Source organism: Odocoileus virginianus, chromosome 21 (genome assembly GCF_023699985.2).
Source record: "Odocoileus virginianus isolate 20LAN1187 ecotype Illinois chromosome 21, Ovbor_1.2, whole genome shotgun sequence".
NCBI classification, from domain to species: Eukaryota; Metazoa; Chordata; class Mammalia; order Artiodactyla; family Cervidae; genus Odocoileus; species Odocoileus virginianus.
The window spans coordinates 10284683-10307310 of NC_069694.1; the positions used below are offsets into that span (position 1 = coordinate 10284683).

The window sequence follows — 22628 nt, forward strand, 5'->3', positions numbered from 1 at the left end:
ACTATAGCATTTCTGTCCCATCCCTTCACACTCTACCTAGGAAGTGAGTTTCTAGGGCATGCAAAGTTTCCAAACTTAGCCAGTACAAGTAGTGATCTTTATTTCTGTTGTGCTTCAGAGAACATTTGTAGTGTAAAACTAGTTTTAATGCCAAAAATGTCCTAATAAATGTCTTTTCTTTTCTCCTAGGCTTAAGCACATGAAGCATTCACTGTGGAGAGAACAGCATTTTTGAGATAAGTCAGAGGAAACCCACTACAGAAGTGCACCCTCCTGTGAGTGCATTGTACTGCTTCTTCAAACTGCCTAGTGATGAAGCCACCATTATGTCCTCAGTCAGTGAAGTGAATGTTGATATCAAAGATTTCCTAATGAGCATTAATTTGGAGCAGTACCTCTTCAACTTCCGTGAATTTGGCTTTAATAATGTGAGGGACTGTGCAGACATAAATGACAGCGTGCTCCTCAAAATTGGAATATCACCTACAGGACACCGGAGGAGGATACTTAAACAGTTACAGATAATCCTGTCAAAAATGCAAGATATCCCAATATATGCAAATATTCACAAAACAAAGAAAAATGATGAGACTTCAGAGGATCACCAGGCTCCATCTTCTGCTCAGAATACCTGCTTAGAATTTTCAGATTCACACAGTGTTCAGATACCTAGCCCAATACAGTTGGAGACTGTTACAAAAAATGTTGGAGAACATGAGGTTTGTGTGGAAAATAGCCAGTCTCTTAAATCAGATGATAAGCTGACTCTTCCTACACACAACTTTCCCATTCCAGAAGACGAACCACACTCGAATTCAGGTTCTTTTCAAGATTCTTTACTTGGTAGTGAAATTACCAAAGTAGAATCTTTGATAACAGAGAAGACTGTGGGCTGTATAACTGAAGAACAAACAGAAAGAGTTGATCTGATTTCAGAAAATGTAGGCAAGCTTCCTAATGCAGACCTTGAATTCCTTTCCTCCCATGACTCTTCAGTATCGGAAGCAAATTCTGGAAATGGAACTAACGTTTCATTAGAAAGCTCACCACCATCACCATTCTTTCAGTTTCAAGGAGAAATGGTTGTAAATGATTTGTACGTGCCATCATCACCTGTCCTAACACCTATGAGAAGTCGTAGCAAGTTGGTTTCAAGACCATCTCGATCTTTTCTGCTAAGACATCGGCCGGTACCAGAGATTCCAGGATCAACAAAGGGAATTTCAGGGAGGTAGGAATTTTTATGATAAGCTGTGTGTATTCAGTTTGGGGGAATGTAGCTAGTTCTAACAATTTTCTTTTCCGTGTTCCTTTTTAAATTTGACATTTTAATTTACCTGTTCAACCAACCTTTTCTTTCTTCTAAAACTTTTCATCATGTCATTTCTCTTGTATACCACTACCCAGAGTCTGTTTCCAACTTGTAACTGCCTGGGACTCTCTAACTTTCTCCCATTTAATTGGCGGAATTCCCTTCCACTAATTCTACCTGGATATTCCATCCCATATCTAGTATGTGGAACCTTCCACCATATCTAGTATGACATTCTTCCATGAGTGCACTTATATTTGAATTGCTGACTCTGTCTTCCCTAGGAGACACTAGGTTATGTGCTTTTTGGAGGGGGACCATGTTTCTCTGATTGAGTCTCTACTGCCTAACACAATGACTGGCACCAGTGAATCATTCAACATGCATCTAGTGAGCACCTACTTGATACTGGTGACAGTACTAGGAACGGAGGAAGTAGAGAGGGATAAAGGGGCTAGAAGTGTAGCGCAGAAGACTTGTAAACAGTAGTAGCATTACAGTGTGAGACCAAGTGAGCTGGAGACTGGAACTCTAAAGAGGGGTCCGAACGACTTGTTGGGTCTTTGGTACCCTGGGGTAACTGTGGAGTCAGAGAGGAGCTGACTTATTGCCGAGACTGCTTTCAACCGTTTCTCAAAATTACACCTAAGATGTGGTTTCCTCCAGGGCTGTGGTGAGATTTTTTTTTTCCCCCTATTCACTAAAATCTAACACTTGTCTCTGCTAGGAATCATGAGGTTAAGTTCAACCCTTACTGCTGTGGCACCAAACGCAGTGACAGGTTCCTGTGCAGGGTGTAGGCTGTGTATTTCTGCAAGATTCTCTTTCCCCTGCTTGTATCCCCCTGTAGCCACTCTGTCCCCAGTGCTGGATCTTAGGTGCATTGACAAGAGAAAATACGGAAATTTAGTATACACAAGAGAGAACATGGCAGTTTACCAGACCATGTTAAGTGTCTTCCAGGAGAGTGTAAACTCCTTGAGGGCAGAGGCCCTAATTACTTTGTCTTTATCTTGGCATCCTTGCTGCCAGTGGCAGTATTGAGTACTTACTGGGAAATCAGTTGGCACTGTCATTTATTGAACACCTGGAATCTGTTTTGGCTTACAATTTTCCATAAAATTATAAACTAATTCTCACACTGGCCCTTGAAATAGGTATTATTCACTCATTTTCTTATGAGGTAACCAAGCCTTAGGTTAACTTTTCTAGGATTACATTGGCCGTGAACTGGGATTTCATTCCAGTTCATTTGATTCTATAGCACACTTTTTTAATTACTCATTTAGTAAATGTTCTTAAAAATGTTGATGGCATATATAAGAAGTGGAGTATTTCTTAGGAATGTAGAAAGTCACCAGTTTTTGTATACCATTGTAGCTTTAACATATTTTGCTACTTTTCAGCACTTAAATGTGAGGGGTCTGCTGTGTCTTTGCAGGAATGGAATCCTTTTGGGAGCCATAAGGATAACTTCAGATAAGAAACATTGGGCTCAGGTTTTACTTAAGTTGTGTTATTTTTATACATTTTTGAGAATCTTTTGATGTTCATTTAGTTCGAAATGTAAGCTTTGTTTCATGAGAAAGGCTAGTTATTCACATTGTGATTCTTGAGTCTTTGAAAATGAGAATTGAAATAATGGTACAATTAGTCCTAAGTAGCTTAGTAGGAGCTTATTATGACAGTAAATGGTATCTATGCATTTCTGGTGATCAAATTATAAAATGAGAAAATAAATTATTTTCAGACATCAGTGTTTTTCTTTGTGGTCCTTGCCTGAATTGCAAATAGTAATTACAAGATTCTACAGTGTTATAAATGAAACTGTAGATTATATAATCCAGGATTCTCTATAGTCAAATAACATCTAAATGATATTTAGTATATTCCTTGATATACCATAGAATATATTTCTTTGTGGCTAGCCTTTTTATCCTAATTTCTTTACTCACTAAAGATTTTGTATAATTGTTGAACATGATTCTGGCTATGTGTTCCTGATGTGAGGTGCTTGCTTTCTATCTCCCTGGACATGTACCCCCAACCTCTACCCCTTGCCAAGTTATCTGATGCAATTGACGGGTTCTCTTTGTCCTTGCCTTGGGCTCCTCCCTTGAATTCCTGTCTGATCCTCTTGGGAAGGCTGGGTTGGGTGGGGCTGTGCTGGACACTGGACCTCAGGATCTCTTTGCAAGTCCTGTCTCTTGGGGGCTAGGTCAGAGCTAGCCTTGAAGAGCCGGTTCCTTCCTTATCAGCTCACCAGTAGGCTCTCCCAAAGAGGAGCCCTGTGTAAGGAGACTGAGAGAGGTCTCTGAGGAGAATGCAAGTCCCACCAGCTGCCCTTCCTGTGAGTCATAGGTGTCTTGGGAGTCTTAGTGATCCTTCCAGGAGGATCCTCCTTCGCACTCAAAGCAGGAAGGATTCAGGTATCTTTTGCTACGAAAGAGGTACCTTTCTTATCCTCCTCCCTAGTTTAATGATTTTCATACATATTTCATGCGACTGTTTTATCCTTGGCACAAGTCACAGAGCCCTGTCTTCTAGGTGTCATGCCTTTGAGTGTTTTGGGGAAGGAACAGTAAACAAGCGAGGAGGGTGGAATGCAGGGCTGCACTGTGGTTGGAGTACCTCTTGTAACCTAAGACTGAGGACCTGTGTTAACTGTTTAAGGGCATTTTTCAGAAGTCACCAGCCTTCTGTGAACTTTTTATTAAAAGTAAAAATCGTAGATATTTTTCTCTGGATGTACATAGACATGATGATATAGACATTAAAAATGGATCTGCTGTTTTAGACTTTAATGGTGAAATGTATATGAACAAAAACATACAAATACAGAACTGTTTGCTACATTGAATTAGAAAAATACTGAAATTCATCCCATCCTCATGTTCAAGAAAACCTTTATATTTCATGTAAATAGCAAAAAAAAAAGTGCTTAGCATTATAAAATTCAGATTTTTTTCCTTTAAAATGGCTTTTTACAAATTCTATGAAAATGAGTTGATTATTTCAGTATTTGCAAAATTTTGACTTGAATGTCTATCAATAACAGTGAATCAAACTTTTTAAAACCTCTTTTTAGATTATTCAGTATTTGCAAAATTTTGACTTGAATGTCTATAATATCAGTGAATCAAACTTTTTGAAACCTCTTTTTAATCAGAGGAGAATCGCTTTACAATGTATGGTTTCTGTCAAACAGCAACATGAATCAGCCATAGGTATACGTATGTTCCCTTCCTCTTGAACGTCCCTCCCACGCCGCCCCACCCCTCTAGATTGTCCCAGAGCGTCAGGTTGAGCTCCCTGAGCCATACAGCGAATTCCCACTGGCTATCTGTTTTACGTATGGTAATGTATGTTTCAGTACTACTATCTGTTCATCCACATTCTCCTTCCCCCGCTGTCCCCAAGTCTGTTCTGTCTGCATCTCGATTGCTGCCCTGCAAATAGATTCATCAGTACTGTTTTTCTAGATAATGAGTCAAAATTAATAGTTGATTGCTGGACTTACTATTAGAGTATAAAGGTATCTATCTGTGTGATACTTTCTACAAGTGAAGAGACGTTACATTTGTACTCTTTATTCATCATTTTGAAAGCCCTGCTTTGTTTGAAAAAAATTTTTTGAACTATAGCTGCTGCTAGTTGATGAAAAAAGTTTTACAGTAATGATGTAGGCTTTTATGTTGTAATCCTTCTGTGATTTTTTATTCTTATCCAAAGGACTTTTTTTGGAATTTTGTAAATTGAGACTCAATTATTTGTTCATTATACATTTCATATTCTTCATCTGAGCTGTAGTTAATGCGCCCTCATGTTGGCTGAATTCAGATTTGTGTGATTTAGTTAGACATTGTATAACCTCAAAACAGCTTTCCACTGCTGCTAATGACTCCAGTGTTTTTCTTTTGAATTCAATTATATAATGACCTGTAGTTAGTCTGTTGTAGTTAGTCTGTTACGAATTGTAAGAATTGTATTTTTTTAAAACAAACATTCTATGTAATGATATGGTCCATTTGGGGCATGTAATTGATTTTTTTTTTTTTGGCATGGTTGTCATGCCCATGTAGTGGATAAGTGTAGATTATAAAGAGAGATCTTTAACATTAATTAGCATTTATGCCACTGCTTTTCATGGCAATTTTAGTGATTTAAAAATATGAGAACAAGTAACATCTATAGGTAGTTGAAGATTCACTTTGTTATTTTTTGAAACTTGGTTCACATAATGTTATTTTAAAGGTTGTTCACATCCATGCATGTATTTTATGCAGTATCTGCTGTATGGTATTTTAGTAAATGAAAGAAAAAAAGAATTTATTCTGCTACTACATTGGTGATACTTATTTTACTCTTTCAAACGAAGAGTGTTCATACTTTTAAGGACTTTAAGAAACAATTGTGCATATTATCAGTTTACCAGGAAGACCAACCATTCTTTTCTCTAATTAATAAAACAGTTGTCTCATTCTAGCTGAGTGTTTGTGTTGTATAAGGCACACCTTATGCTCTTTAAAAGCATCATCTCATTAGCCCTTATGATATTCCTAGGCAGCAGACCTTGTTTTTATTCCCCTTTAGTAAATGAGGAAATTGGACTCAGGCCTATTGAATAACTTGACCAAGATCACCAAAGCATAATAACAGGATGATAACTACTGCTTTTCTTAATGGGTTTTTAATTTTTGCAAATCACCCATGCTTTATATTTCAAATTTAATAGAAATCTGCAGTTTCTAGGAAAATCGATGGAAGAATAATAGAGCAGAAAGGAAAGAGCATGGGCTTTGCACTCAGGATGGAATTCACCTTGAATGCTGGTTTTTGCCTTCTATTGGCTATGCCACTTGGGCCAGAGAATCTCCTTTCCTTACTGGTAGGATTAGGACACCAAGTTCTACCTCATCAGTCTATTAAGGAGATGAAATATGAGATGTAGATACATAAACCCCTAACAAAATGCTTTGGGCATAATAGATATTAGAATATAAAGTAGCTTGAGATAATTTATTTATAGATAAATGAGAATATAAATGGATACTCACCAGTTTTTTAAAACAGCTTGTTTTCTGTGTTGAGCTAATTTTCATCTTCAGTAGATCAAATGAACTTGGTTGATAGATTTGGTAATTGCTTGCAGGTGGATATTGAATTGCAAAATCAATACAAATCATTGCATACTTTTTTCTTTATAAAAATTAAGCCAACAAAATATGCTTTAAAATACCACTAATGGATGTACTTAAAAGAGTTCAAAATCTTTTTTAAAAATTAATTTGCATTTTTTTCCCCCCAGTAAGTTAAAGTTTTTTATTAAGCATGATGGTTTTGAATAGGTCTTACAGAGCTACGCTGCCTGAGTTTGAATCCCAGGTTAGCTACTTAAGAGCTGTGTGACTTTTGGAAAATAACTGCTTTGTTTGCCAATTTTCTTCTTAAAAAGTGCAGATAATGGTAGCTCTTGCTTCTTTGGGCCTTTGTGACTAAATGCACACACATACACATTGTGAGTGTGTGTGTGTATTTACAAAACTTTGGGACCTGTGTCTGATAAATAGTAAGTGCTCAATAAGAATTAGCAGTGTTTAAAAAAAAAAAAGAATTAGCAGTGTTTATTATTACCAGAGGTTATCAAAGATGTAGAAAATTTGACTGCTGCTCTACTCAGGGGCTCAAATTATTAATATATATTTGTGTCAGTGACATACAAATCTGAGGAAATGATTATAGCCTTATCACAGTGTCAAGAATGTGGAGACAATGAACAAATAAAGGATGAATTGTTTTGGAACACTTTGATACATGCCCTCTCCTGTCACAGACAGCTTCTATCCTGACTTTAAATAATGGTTATTACACTCATGCTTTAAAAAATGTTGTACCTCTTAAGTATATTCCAAACAATATGCTACAGTTTTGACTGTCTTGTGGACTTAAAAATGCAATCATATAGTAACTCTTCTTACTAAGCTCATTTTGCTTCACTTTGAAACTTCTCTATGTTGATACATATAGTTGCAGACTATTTTCATTGCTACATAATAATTCATTGTATGGCTATCCCATGATATCCATTCTTCTATTATATTTCATATGCTCAATATAGTCTAATATTTTACATATAAACAATTTACTTATATATGTAAGTTTATAACTAACTTACATCATAAAATAGACTGATGCTAAATATATATGTTGATGAAGTTTGACAAGTATGAATACCTATGTAAGCACTACCACAATAAGAATAGAGACCTTTTCTGTCACTCCTCAAAAGACACCTGTGTACATAGGTAGTAAATTATTCTATCACCTGCATTGGGCAACCACTGATTTCACTGTAAATTAGTTTTTCCTGTTCTAGGGTTTCATACAAATGATGTCATACAGCAAGTAACGTTGTGTGTGATATCTTTTATTCAACCTGATGTTTTTGAGATGTATCCACATGGTTGTATGTCAGTTTGTTGTTGTGGCTGTTGAATGTTGTTCTTTTGTGTGATTCTTCCACAACTTCTTTTAACTTTTGCATGTTGACATATACTTGGGTGGTTTTTCTCGGGGCACATCCGACATGCATGTCTATTGAATATATACCTAAGAGTAGAGTTGCTGTCGTAGGATATTACTTATGTTCCAATTTGGAAGGTAATACAAAGTGGTTTTCACCATTGAGTGGTTATAATGCACACTTACTTTAACACCAGCAGTATATGTGTATTCCTTTTGTCTCATACCCTCCACAGCATTTTGTTATTTAAAAAATTTTAGCTGTATAGGTGGGTGGGTAATGATACTTCATTGTGATTTTAGTTTGTATTTTTCTGGTGACCAGTGAAATTGAGGATCTTTTAATGCATTTATTGGCAACTGGCCAGTTTCTGTCTTCTTTTATGTGGTGCTTTTTGAAGTCATTTACCCATTTTAGGCAAAGGGAGTGGTTTTGAATTGCTAGCCTTCTTTCACTCAGCATGATGATTCTGAGATTTATTCATATAATGTGTAGTATTAATGTGAACATAACTAGTGAGTGCCCATGTCCTTATGTTACTTCTAGTCTTAGGGAAATGTTCAGTCTTTAATCACTGATTACAATTATTATTATTTTAAAAAGTGCCCTTTATTAGGTTGAGGAAGTTTTCTCTCTTCTTTCCAATTCCTAGTTTGCTGAGAGTTTTAGTGATGGATGGATGTTGAATTTGGCAGTTGGTTTTTCTGAATCTATTGCAATGAGAATGTGATTTTTCTCCTTTATCTTCTTAATTTGGTGAATTATATTCATTTTTCCCTGTTAAATAAATTTTGCTTTCTTGGGATAAATTTCACCTGGTCATAATATATTATCCTTTCTATGTATTGTTGGATTTGATTTGCTAATAGTTAATGATTTTTTGCATGTTAAGTTCATGAGGAATATTTGTCTAACATTTATCTGTTGTTTTTTTTTTTCTTGACTGGTTGTGTATCAGTAATACTGGCCTTACAGAATGAATTAGGAAGTCATTCTTCCTTCTCTCTTTTCTGAAAATGTTTATGTAGACTTTGTGCTATTCCTTCCTTAAATGTTTGGTGAAACTTACCAGTGAAATATTTGGGCCTGGAGCTTTTTGTGGGTAGGTGATTAATTGTTAAATTCAGTTTTCCTGATAGATCCAGGGATATTAAGAATTTTTATTCTTGTGTCATATTTGATCATTTGTGTCTCTAAGAATTTTTTCGTGTCATCTAAGTTATTGAATTTATTGATAAAGTTTTTCTTAATAATCTGTAATTATCCTTCTTACGTTTGTAGAACTTGTAGTGATGTGTTCTCTTTCCCTCCTGATACTGATAACTTGTCTGCCCTGTATGTCAACTCTTATTTTCCTTCCCTGAGTTTTATCAATTTTACTGGCCTTTTCAAAGAACCAGCTTTTGGTTACAGTGATTTTTAAATTTTTGTCTATAGCCTATTTCATTACTCTGTGTGTGTGTGTGCACGCATATATATATATATATATATATCTTTTCTTGTAGTTATTTGAGCATATATATATTTAAGAGAAGTTGAGGACGCTGTCCTGATCCTTATATTTAACTGGGAAAATAGAACTCTTTCATATAGTAGCAGGTATTATCCTATTTCCACAGTGTTTTCCTCTGTCATAGCTGTTATATTGTATTCTAATTAATTACCTGTAGTATCTCTTTTCCATATTTTCAATTATACTCTTGGAACTAGACAGATTTTTTGATTCAGTATTGTGAAGCTAAGACAAAAATGTCATAAATATTTGAGTAAATATGTTCACTTACTTTTGTGAATTATAAAAAGTGAGAAGCAAATACTTGTAAAATCCATTAAAATCACTTTCTTTAAGGCTATTTAGAAAAGCGCATTTATGGAATCTGGCCATTGTATTTTATTAAAATCAAACTTATTTTTGAATATTGGTTTTTCTACCAAAGAGAACATATGTGCCTACAATTAATCCTTTACTCAAGATAGTAACATCTGGTTTACATATGTGTTTAATGGCTCTATTTTCCCTTTGCTTTAAGCTATTTCCGTGAGAGAAGAAATGTTGCTACCTCAACTGGAAAATCTGTGACACAGCAAAGTGAGTCTCCTATTTTAAAGTCTGTAAATTAGTTAGTACTCATTTGATAGTCTTGCATGTGTTAAAATCATGATCAAGAAGGCAGCCCACCTGTGGGATAGGGAGTAGTGGGAATAACTGTCTACCAGGGTTCATAGCACTCCAGACTCTCTTAAAAGTGAATGAATGAAAAACAGTAATATACACGCAGACTCCTGGAAGTTTGCACATGTTAATGTAAGATTTTTTTCTACAGTCTTCGTTTATCATTGACCACAGTTGAAGACATTTAACTAAGTTGTGTGGTTTCTGAGTCTGAACTACAGGGCGTATATTTATGGAAAGTAATTTTGCCATGGTAACAGGGAAGGGTGATATTCATAGCTCTGGTCAACCGCTCACTGACAGAGGCTTTTCTTTCTTCTTTTTGAAAATTCTGCTTATGCAAGTTCAGGAGCATTCTTCTCAATGCTAAGTTAGCAAGCACTGGCTAGTGAGCCTTTAAAAGAGTTTGCAACAGCAGAAAATGCAAATGTTAAGAATTCTTTATTGTATATCTGTGTAATTCAGGGACAGGGGAAATTCTCTTGAAATAATTTAATTCCAGGTATGCTAGCAGTTATGGTGTTAGAGGGATTATATTAAGTGGATTCTGGCATTTTGAATGCTATTAACAGCTAGCTGTCAGTGAACTTTTAATGATCATTTGTTGAAAATTACAGTAGAGTTAACATTAATTTTCTGCCATTATTTAGGAATTAGCATTGTAAATATACTGTGACAATTTTCATTGTATGGGAAAATGTGTTTAGTTATATTAATGTGGATCTTAGAGGTTAGCAAGGACGAATATGACACATCACACTTGTGATACGTCTTAGTTGTGAAGTGAGGGATGTATACAGAAAGAAAACCACAGTTAGAGTTGATTTGGAGATAAGAATTATGAGCATAATTTGGATTCAGAAAAAAGCTGAAATTGTGATACTGTTATGAAATAATTAAATACATGCTTTTGTAAAAAAAAAAATTCACATTATTCTCATCTTTCCATCTCATTCTGTCATTCCCCCAAAAGATACAAATGAGGAGAATTCATCTTCCATTTTACCTTATGGAGAGACCTTTCTTTTCCAGAGACTAGAAAATTCCAAGGTTAGTCCCATACATTTTAATTTTTTCCATATTCGGTTCTTTGCTTTTCTGCCTTTACATGCCTCTTCATTTTCCTTTAAGCTGTTTGAAGAATGTGTTATATGGAAGAAAAATTTCTAGTCAGTAAAATTCTGTTCAGTAGAATCATGGTAAATTGATATCTTAAAATATATATCACAAAAACACATTTTAGTTTGTTTTTAGGGATACAGATCAATGAGTTTTCAAAATTTACCACAAACTACTTAAAAAAAAAAAAGAAAAACCCCCATTAAAAAGAAAAGCAGACTGACAAAAGCCCTCAATTTTACTTTTCCTTCTACCCAAATATGACCTCCGTATATATATTTCTTCTCCAGAACTTTTGCTCTTTTGGTATTTTATTTCTTGGTCAAGATTAAGTTGGAAGACAAAAAATAAGTGGGAAAGTAAATCAGTTTTTAGCATCTTATGTTCTTAGTTGAAAATACGTACTAATGATTTAAATAAAATACTGAAAAGGCATCAAAAGACTATGTTTACTTTTGTCTTGCTAATTAAGTTGTTTTTGTTGAAAATTGAGCTAAACAGTAGACATTTGTTTAATAAAACTAAACCCACATGCTGTGGATCTTTGTAGAATATTATGACCCTGAAAAAAATATATATATATATTCTTTTTTATAGAAGAGATCTATAAAGAATGAATTTTGGACCCAGGAAGAAACACTCAAAGGGGAAACAACTACTGAAAGAAACTCATTTTTTGTCAAATCAAGGTATGAGGGCATGACTGATAATGGCTAATTCTTATGAATAGAACGTTATACATGATTCATTGTTCAACTCTTGTTCATATTATATTTCTAAGAGAATATATATTGGAAAGTTCAAATCCTTTCTTTTGATAACAGCACTCATTTTAATAATTTAGAGTCTGTAAATTGATTCTATAATCTGTAGCACATTATTTTTGTCTTTTCATAATTGAAACCATTCTCCCCTTTTCAAAGTGGCAAATATGTGGTAACTATGTTTGCACTTTAAAGACAGGAAGTTACCTCAATGTGAAGAAGAAAGGGGGGCAATGCCAAAAATGTCACTATGTGAGGTACAGAATTTTTACAGATGTAATGTAGAAGCTCAGCAGTGATAAACAGCTTGAAAATTATCCAGTTATCTCTATCATTATCCAGTTATTTGGATCAACATGAGGTTAAGCAGAGTATGTAAGGCACCAACTTAAATTTTATTTTTCCTCTCAGTTTTATTAGCACTTGATATAGTGCATCATTACCTGACATTTGTCTTCCAGTTTATCGTTTATTCTCAAAGGCTGACACTGTTGAGGGTTTCCTTAAATTGGAATAAATAATTGAGTATCTTCATTAAGCATTTGAACCTATTGCAATGCAGAATATGGAAGGAGCCAAGTTAATCCTTCTTGAGGAAGCAGTGGTGGCTCATCATTAAGAAATCCACCTGCCAAGGCAGGAGACACAGGAGATGCAGCTTCGATCCCTGGGTCAGGAAGATCCCCTGGAGGAGGGCATGGCAGCCCACTCCAGTATCCTTGCCTGGAGAACCCCATGGATTCTCCCATGGACAGAGGAACCTGGTAGACTGCAGTCCATAGGGTCACAAAGAGCTGGACCTGATGGAAGTGACTGAGCCCTCAAACATGCACACGAGGAGGAAGTGGGTTTTAGAACCCCACGTCCAGAAGGATGTAATTTGACCCCTCAGTCTATCTGCTTCATTGATGAGCAAAAACTTCTCTGTACTGAGTTTTGTTACACATACATGGCTGAGCATGTCTGTTTTGTCATTCCTTAAATCTAGAGGAAAATAATCCGCAATTGTGATATTCCTGTAAATATTACACATTACACAGCTTTTACCTTCTGATATCCTGAACCTTTCTTATTTTTTATTAGCTACTTTCTAAGTCTAGTTTTTCCTCATCTAGTTTTTTTCCTTAATCTTGCAAAATAATGCTGAAGATTTCACTTTGTTTTATTATACGATGATGGAGCAGAGGGTCTTCGGAGTCCTTTTGTGGAGAGGCAGAGAAAGGACAACAAGTGGAAATAAGATCTCCAGTGCCTCTCTCCATGATGTTGTGGTTCACGATCTTGCCTGTTACGTGGCTGACCACATACTGGTGCTGGTGAAGATGTTTAAGTTGTGATGCAGAGAACATGGCAGTCTCCATCCTTAGTACTTACACTCAACCCCCAAAATAAACAGATCAGGTTAAATGATACATAAATGAAAAAAGACACTCCTTGTAGTATATGAATACATATTCAGATATGTCTTAAGATAATGAGAGAGTTCTATTTTTTTCAAAGAGTTTTAAAAATCATCCAGATGCATTAATAGAACTCAGATTTTCTTGGCCTTAAATTTCTGTAGTTGGTTGTTTATAAATAGAAAAAGTCATCTATGGCTTAAGTCACATATAGTACTAGGAAGTATTAACACCATTCTTTTTTCATTTAGCATATACGATAACAGGACGGAAAATATAAGTGAAGACAAAGTAGAAGATATTTGGATACCTCGAGAGGATAAAAGCAATCTTCCTATAGACTCTGCTTCAGAATCAGAATATTCAACAGTAGAAGAATGCTTTCAGAGTTTAAGAAGAAAAAATTCAAAGCCATCTAAATCAAGGACCCAAAAGGCAGTGAATTTGGACCCTGTTAATAGGCACAGTTATCCACTAAGTTCAACAAGTGGAAATGCTGACTCACCAGTTATTTCCTCAAATGTAATATCTCCCTATGCCTGTTTTTATGGATCATCTACAAGGAAGGTTAAATCCGGATGGCTTGACAAACTCTGTCCCCAAGGGTATGTGTTCTTTCTTTTTTTCCTAAAGTGGCTTATTTAAGAAAAAATTCAAGTGTATCCATTTCTAAACCTGCTAGGTTGCTGTAGCTCCTCCCCACCCCACCCGTATGCATACAGAGACAGTTTTGAGAGACTTTTGATAGCATTTTTACAATGCTGTTTCTTTAGATAAATGAGGGGCATGTACACTGTATGGAATTCTGGGATAAAAGGTTCTGAAAGCAAATTAAAACTGAAAGTCCTGATTAAACATCTAGATCCTTAATGTTAGTTTCAACTTTGTACCAAAATGCGCTATCCTGTGTCTCAATTTGTAGCAAAGAAAAACAACACAGATTGAGTTAGTATTACTCGGCCCACACTGTTTGGCTTTCACTCATATTATAGCAGCGTTCTGTTTGGGAATACAAGGCTTATTGTAGTTAGGGAAAAGTAGGTCATTGTTAGATTTTAGGCTTCACTGTTATAGATATATTGTTTTGAGTTTTGAATGTTGCACAAAAATTCAGAGTCTCTTAAATATTACACTTTTAAAACAGATTTATCATTTCAGATGTTGACAAAGAAACTTCTGTCCTTAAGCATTTTATAGTACTGAGAAATCTTTGGAAAGGGATTATGTTTAATTAGAATTGTTTTCTGAATTTTGAGTGTCCTTTTGAAATATTTACTGGAAATGTTTCTCATGAATGAATAAATTATCTTGGGATTAAGAAGAGGTGGCAAAAATACACAGAAGAACTGTACAAAAAAGATCTTCACGACCCAGGTAATCACGATGGTGTGATTACTCACCTAGAGCCAGACATCCTGGAATCTGAAGTCAAGTGAGCCTTAGAAAGCATCACTACGAACAAAGCTAGTGGAGGTGACGGAATTCCAGTTGAGCTATTTCAAATTCTAAAAGATGATGCTGTGAAAGTGCTGCACTCAGTATGCCAGCAAATTTGGAATACTCATCAGTGGCCACAGGACTGGAAAAGGTCAGTTTTCATTCCAATGCCAAAGAAAGGCAATGCCAAAGAATGCTCAAACTACCGCACAATTGCACTCATCTCACATGCTAGTTAAGTAATGCTCAAAATTCTGCAAGCCAGGCTTCAGCACTATGTGAACTGTGAACTTCCAGATTTAAAAGCTGGTTCTAAAAGCTGGTTTTAGAAAAGGCAGAGGAACCAGAGATCAAATTCCCAACATCTGCTGGATCATCAAAAAAGCAAGAGAGTTCCAGAAAAAATCTATTTCTGCTTTATTGACTATGCCAAAGTCTTTGACTGTGTGGATCACAATAAACTGTGGAAAATTCTGAAGGAACTGGGAATACCAGACCACCTGACCTGCCTCTTGAGAAACCTGTATACAGGTCAGGAAGCAACAGTTAGAACTGGACATGAAACAACAGACTGGTTCCAAATAGGAAAAGGAGTACGTCAAGGCTGTATATTGTCACCCTATTTATTTAACTTATATGCAGAGTACATCATGAGAAAGGCTGGGCTGGATGAAGCACAAGCTGAATCAAGATTGCCGGGAGAAATATCAATAATCTCAGATAAGCAGATGACACCACCCTTAAGGCAGAAAGTGAAGAAGAACTAAGGAGCCTCTTGATGAACACGAAAGAGGAGAGTGAAAAAGTTGGCTTAAAGCTCCATTCAGAAAACTAAGATCATGGCATCTGGTCCCATCACTTCATGGCAAATAAACGGGGAAGCAGTGTCAGACTTTATTTTTTTGGGCTCCAAAATCACTACAGATGGTGATTGCAGCCATGAAATTAAAAGACACTTACTCCTTGGAAGGAAAGTTATGACCAACCTAGATAGCATATTAAAAAAGCAGAGACATGACTTTGCCAACAAAGGTCTGTCTACTCAAGGCTATGGTTTTTCCAGTGGTCAGGTATGGATGTGAGAGTTGGACTGTGAGGAAAGCTGAGCACTGAAAAATTGATGCTTTTGAACTGTGGTGTTGGAGAAGACTCTCGAGAGTCCCTTGGACTACAAGGAGATCCAACCAGTCCATCCTAAAGGAGATCAGTCCTGGGTGTTCATTGGAAGGACTGATGTTGAAGCTGAAACTCCAATACTTTGGCCAGCTGGTGCGAAGAGTTGGCTCATTGGAAAAGACCCTGATGCTGGGAAAGGTTGAGGGCAGGAGGAGAAGGGGACGACAGAGGATGAGACGGCTGGATGGCATCACCAACTCGATGGACATGAGTTTGGGTAAACTCCGGGAGTTGGTGATGGACGGGGAGGCCTGTGTGCTGCGGTTCATGGGGTCGCCAGGCGTCGGACACGGCTGAGCGACTGCGCGGGACTGAAGCCTCTCCTGTTTAAGCTGATCCGTGTGCGTCCTCATGGTGTGCTGGTTTTCCCTACTCTTCCCTTGAAAAGATGCATCATTTCTAGAAAGCATTGTTTTCACCCAAAATAAATTTTATTAGCAAAAGTTTACCAGAAGAATTAGTTGACTAATAGGAGAAGGAATAATATTTCTTAAGAAAGAAAAAAAAAATGGTGAGGTCTTTTGTGGTTAGCAGTGATATAGTTAATATTTCAGCAAACCAGATGTAGACCAAACTGAAGCAGAGTACTTCTTAGTATCAGGTATTTTTGTCTCCTTTCTGGTTCTGCTAGGGTGACAAAATAGTCAAATGTGTCTGTTTTCATCAATCATCGATATTATTGGTAAATGCATAGTCAGATTGCGAAGGTATGAGTCATTAATCAAATATCCGCCCTGGTGGAATTGAGGCAGTGAGCTGGAATAGTCTCAGATGTCTCATTTCTGTAGAACTTAAATGATCAGGGAGATCCCAGCCCTCTCTAAGCATCACTGGAAGATTTAGCAAAGTCTTACAGAGCCCCCAGCAGCTGTGGTTTCCTGTGTGATCTCTGATGGCACCTTGCTCTTGGCAGGGTTAGTATGTTTATGCTCCAGGCACCTGAGAAAGCTTCACCATTACTGGTCACCTCTGGGACAGTTAGAACGTTATGTCTCTCTTTATCAGAACTCTGACTTTCATCCTTTCTATTCTGAACCAGCCTAAGGTTAGAGGCTGTAATTTTTTTGAGATTTTTGTTTTTCCATTTTAGGGGAAAATAATTGAGTTTTCTGACTTTAGAGTCTTTTCCCAGTAGACCAGGGTGCAGCTAGGAAAGTGAACAAAGCAGCTTGTTCTATCACCAAGAAATTTGAAAGCTCTTCTCTATGATTATATTACTAAAACTTAAGAGAAATATGTGTAATTGGCCAAGAATCCTGTGTTTATTAGACCGCAAGTAGAATGTCCATTTTTCCTTTTTCTAATTAGACTCTAGGCTGTGGTGAGAGCGTTTGATGCTCATTACTTAGACAAAATGATGCCTATCCATTGCTTACACAGAGGTTGCTGAGCTTTATCTCATGGCCACGCATCTCTCTGGTGTAGGTGGCAGTGATTTTGATGGTGTTCTAAATTCTGTAGAGAAAGTATTAGCAACCTTTTTCTGTAAAAGCTCAGATAATACGTACTTTAATCTTTATAGCCATATGATGTCTGTGCGAGCTCAGTAACTCAGCCACTGGAGCATGAAAGCAGCCACAGCAAAGGTGTAAACTGATGAATGAGGCTGTGTTTCAATGAAACTTTATTTATAAACACATTTAATGGGCCATGCTTGGCTTGTGGGACATAAGAGCGTAAAACTGATTCAGTGGTGTGGTTGAAAGCTCGTACCAGCTTCCTCCATCTCTCTTGGGCCCCCTGTTGAAAACTATAACCTAGATTACAGAAGGGGAAAGCTGCTTTATTATTCTATCAAGTCTAGATCTAATCAGAAGCAGAATCCCTCTTTGAGGGCCTTTGCACTTGTTCTTCTTTCAACCCTGGGTGCTTATAGCCAGAGAGCAACATGGCTTATACCTTGCCTTCCTCAAGGCCTTGCTCTAAAGTCTCCTTTGCATTGAGGCCCTGACACTGAAGTTAATATTATCACTTCCCCCTCTCCCACCACCCCATCGCTCCCTTAACTGCTTTGGTTTTCTCATCTCTCAGACACTAGGTGATTTATTTAAAGCATAGGTGCTCCATGGGGACAGTCATCGCTACTGGCTTTTGTTGACTGCAGTATCCTTAGCAGCTGGAGGGTTGCCTGGCAGTGGTAGATAACTCAGTGTTTGTTTTTGAATGAATTAGTAAAAAACATAGTGTTAGACATCTTTTCAGTTTTCCTAAAACATCTATTTTTTAAAAATTTATAGTAATGTAATAAAAACTAAACTCCAAACACTCTAATGATTGGAAATCTGCCTGTTCTATGGACTCTCAGCGCACTTACTGAAATTCTGTTTACTCCCTTAAGACAAGTGCAACTGTTGTCAGAACACAGTTTAAAGCAAATAATAGCCATACTCAGTTATCCTTCTCCAAGTAATGTTTGAAACTATCCTCAGTCATGAGTGACATTAAACAAAGTAGTCAAATTCATAATCTGGATTTATTTCACATGATCGAGTGTTTGCTTTGAAATGGAAATGCCAGTTCTGAATCAATACACAGTATGTGAAAGCTGTCCAATATTTAGTAAGAAAATAATTGTATAACACCATGCAACCAGAGAAATATGGAAACACATCCAGCTGAGTTTAAAGTACAAAAATTTATTTAAGTTTTTGAGTGAACTAATTATAATATAGATTTATATTATCGGTTTTAAAAAAATAAATGAAAAAAAACTTAGTGAAATGTTGAACTTGGGCCTGTTATTAGTGTTTCAAACAGGTCAAGCAAATGAAAAACTTAATAAATAGTCTCGTGTTTAAAAAAAAAAATGCTGGTTTTGAGGATAAAATACCAAGTCTCTTTCCTTCCTCTTTCCTATTTGTAACTCATAAGCACAAGCTTTTCAGTAAGTTTGTGTAGATGCAAATATGGAAGACTGGATAGAATTTATTACAAATTTCCTGAATATAGAACTCAGAGAAAGAGTCCTGTGAATTGCTATAAATAAAAGAGAACCATGGTTGAATATGTGCTTTGGGAAGAAGCACAATTGAAATATCTAAGAATATCTGCAATTAGAAAACCCTTTTGACTTCTTAACCTGCTGTTTCCTAAAGATGTTTGCGTGTTCAGTATTCGGTATAATGCACCAAGCATATTTATAAAAAAATGCAATGTATCTTAAGGAATTTACATTTTATTTGCCAAGATGTTTAAGAATTTTGTTTTCCTGTTGTTGGTGTTCAGTCACTAAGTTGTGTCCGACTCTTTGTGGCCCCATGATCTGCAGCACACCAGGCTTAATTCTTCTTTAAAAAATTGTTAATTTTTTAACTATAGAGAAGCGTTGTGTAGGAATATGAGTCTGGGGCAGCAGGAGCTGAACATTTAAGGCTAATCCAGCAATGTGTGAATATAATACACTTAAATTATGGAAGACTATAATGAGCAAAATGTGTTCCTTGTCTTTTTTGTGTCTTCCTCTTAAGGCAGAAAAAAACAAAGATAAACTCAAAAGACAAGGCATAACAGTTGGTACAGAAAGGTCCACAGAGTACAGAATCATGAGGTTACAGAGGGGCTGAGAAAACATTTCTTCAAAGATCATCTTGGGAGGAGGAATACCAGCTCAGTGACCTTTGGAAAATGGATACCATTTTAACTGGCATTTTTAGCTGAAGTACTTTTCAGGCTAGAGGGAGTGACAAGGCACGGATATAGGTGATATATGGATGTCCTGAAGTCTATGAGATAAATAGAGGGATTAGTTGAAGTTATTTTATGGAAGAAACAAATTAGGCTCTGGGATCAGGAGGGAAAATCAGGCAGAGAATTACAGGTCCAGGTTGAACACAGAACTCGGGAAAGTGAAAAAGCCAGAGGTCAAATATCAAAAAAGGGGGCAAATCCCAAGCAGTGGTTGAGGCACCACTTAGAAGCCAGTAACGCAGGACTTGGAGGATATTGGAGCTTCTACTCTAGGTTCCTTTGTCAGTGCTGACTTCCCAGAGAGTGCCCAGAGTCTCCAAGGCGCTTCTGTGGAGTGACTCTCTACCTGCCCCGTAGTGGGTGAGGACCTCCAGGCTCCCCAGACTGCTGTCCTGGAGTCAGCCTTTCAGTGAAAAGCAGATGTAATGGAAAATTGACAAGTCTCTGACCAGAGTGAAAGTGAAAGTCATTCAGCTGTGTCCGACTCTTTGTGACCCAGTGGACTACATGCAGTCCATGGAACTCTCCAGGCCAGAATACTGGAGTGGGTAGCCTTTCCCTTCTCCAGGGGATCTTCCCAACCCAGGGATCAAACCCAGGTCTCCCGCATTGCGGGTGGATTCTGTACCAGCTGAGCCACAGGGAAGCCCAAGAATTCTGGCATGGGTAGCCTCTCCCTTCTCCAGTGGACCTTCCTGCATCAAACTGGGGTCTCCTGCATTGTAGGCAGATTCTTTACCAGCTGAGTTATCAGGGAAACCCATGCCTTTTGAACTTGAAGTTGAATCTTAAATCTCTGACAAAAAGCATTTTTTTATACTGTACACTAGTTGGCCATTTCTCAAACCACACATCACTTGTGAAGAATGTGCCAAGCAAATAAAGTTTCCCAATTTTATCTGTAGTTTGAGGAGAAAATTTTTAGTTTTAGTGTTTATTAAAATAGCATAACTATTTTCTTTCAGTCAGTCTAGCTAGCGAAGTGAATGAGAATGTTGGAATCAGACAGAAATTAGAATTGTCGGGCTATTTCTCCTTTCCTATGTGACTGAGTTTTTCAGAACCTCTGTGTCCCACACATAAAAATGTAAGGCCAATTGCATTCCCACAAATCTTCTGATTCTCAACCACTTGCCCTTCCGTTATAGTCACCTCCACAGTCACTTGTGTGTGTATCTCCTGAGACTCTGAAATTGTGAGTAAACTCGTTTTCTCTTCAGTTTGATCTGTTGCAGGCTTAGCAGTCAGCTCTCTGAAACCTCCTGAGTTGGTTCCATCCCGTCTTGTGCATTCCTGATTTCCTGATACTGTTCTTTACATCTGTGTTCAATGTTAGTTTGTAGGTTTTTATATATTTTCATCCTTTGAGATTTTAGGAGTAGAGATAAATGCAGACTTTTAAGTGATCATCTTAACTAGAAGCTGTTGAGTTGCTTTATTTATTCATTTTTACAGGGTATGACTCCATAAAATAGAGAGGTCTGAGTCTTTTAGCATAGTTTTACATATACCATGTCATGTAAGAACAAAACTCTTTGTAAATATTATCAAAATTGTAAGTCACACGTTGAAATTCGTCCTTTATCGTTGACTTCTAAAACTCCTTTTGGCACTTGAGATTTTATGTTAAAATTTGTTTTTTCCTCATTTAAAGCAGAGACAGAAGCTGGGATTTCAGAAAAGTTTTTTGTTTTTTTTTTGGCTTCAACTCATTTTGGTTCATATTAGCTTGGAAACAATAATTTTGGTTTGCTTAAAAGTGAAGAAATGCACTCTAGCAATACACTCTAGAATAGAAAAGTGCTGATATTTTATAGAAATATAATTCCTTGGATGTGTATCTATAAAATACCTTATACTAATACTGCAGGATTTAAAATCTTCGTACTTAAGAGCTATGAGATTAAATGATTAGCTAAATTAAAAAAGAGCAGTTAAATAAAAATCCAGATTTTTGGAAATTGTACCAAAAATATTGAGTCTAGTTAGGGTTAGAGCAGAAAATAAGATAAAATATGCATAGGCTTCTTCAGCATTATGTAAATAAGCCAGGTGAATCTGAAACAGCATAATTATGGTATCTTAGATATTTTTTAAATAATTGAGAAGTATGTTTGTGATGATTAATAAAAGTCATAAATTTTGACTTAGTTACTTTTCAGTTGTGTGATACTTAAAGATGACAATTTGGTAGCCTCTACCACTTTAATGTCATTGGTTAGCATACTGATCCAATTTTTAAAGAGTTAAAAGATATATTAAAAAAATAAAAACCTTACTGGCACTTCTGATCGAAATTAAATAGGAGTGCCTTCATGTAAGTACTTCATAGAGATTTAATTATTTGTATATACACGGTTGTTTAAAAAGAACTTTTAAAATACACCGTTTTTGAGATAATAAAGGCCAACACCAGGTGGCGAGACTGTATTTCAGATACATCAGCTGCCCGACCAGCACTCAAGGGAAGAGCTTGTAGAAATCAGTAACACTGCACCTGCTTCATACATTATTGTAAGAAAACTTCTCAAAGCAATGTTTCCCTTTAGGATCCTAACTACAAAATAGTATAAAACCTAGGCTAATATTTTTCTTGTCTGCTTTTAACCTTTTTTCCTGAAGGAATTCTGAAGTATTTGGCAGAATTGAATTCACAGCTCAAATGGGTGGAGGTCAAATGTTAACCGCAACTTGAAGGAATATGCAAGATGCTTTGCTGTAAAAATGTATCATCAGCATCTGTTTTGTGTAGCTGTTAAGAGCACAGACTTAGGGACCAGACTGCCTGAATTTTCTTCATAGAAATGATCTTTATTAATTGTGTGACTTGGGCAAATTATTCAACCTGCCAGTCTCTCAGCGCCTTCATCTGTAAGATGGGAATATTTTTGCCTCCCATGGTTGTTTGGAGGAATAAATGAATCAATATTTATGTATAGTTTGCTGCAGTGTCTAGAACAAAGCACTATATAAGTATTTGCTATTTTTATTATGAAGATTATTGTGCCAAATAAGTTCTCTCTTGACTGAGGTTTCC

At 36.6% G+C, this 22628-nt stretch overlaps 1 protein-coding gene across 3 annotated transcripts in view; it reads left to right on the top strand.

Annotated features, from left to right (window-relative positions):
• The window catches only part of ARAP2 (ArfGAP with RhoGAP domain, ankyrin repeat and PH domain 2), a 184137-nt gene that overhangs the window by 15316 nt on the left and 146193 nt on the right, over positions 1–22628 (top strand). For all 3 annotated transcript variants that reach the window (XM_070452058.1, XM_070452060.1, XM_070452059.1), the window contains exons 2-6: positions 190–1231; positions 9866–9924; positions 10982–11058; positions 11725–11816; positions 13543–13896. In XM_070452058.1, the coding sequence (XP_070308159.1) occupies positions 327–1231; positions 9866–9924; positions 10982–11058; positions 11725–11816; positions 13543–13896 (1487 nt within the window). In that variant the 5' untranslated portion in view covers positions 190–326. The remainder of the gene's footprint in view (positions 1–189; positions 1232–9865; positions 9925–10981; positions 11059–11724; positions 11817–13542; positions 13897–22628) is intronic.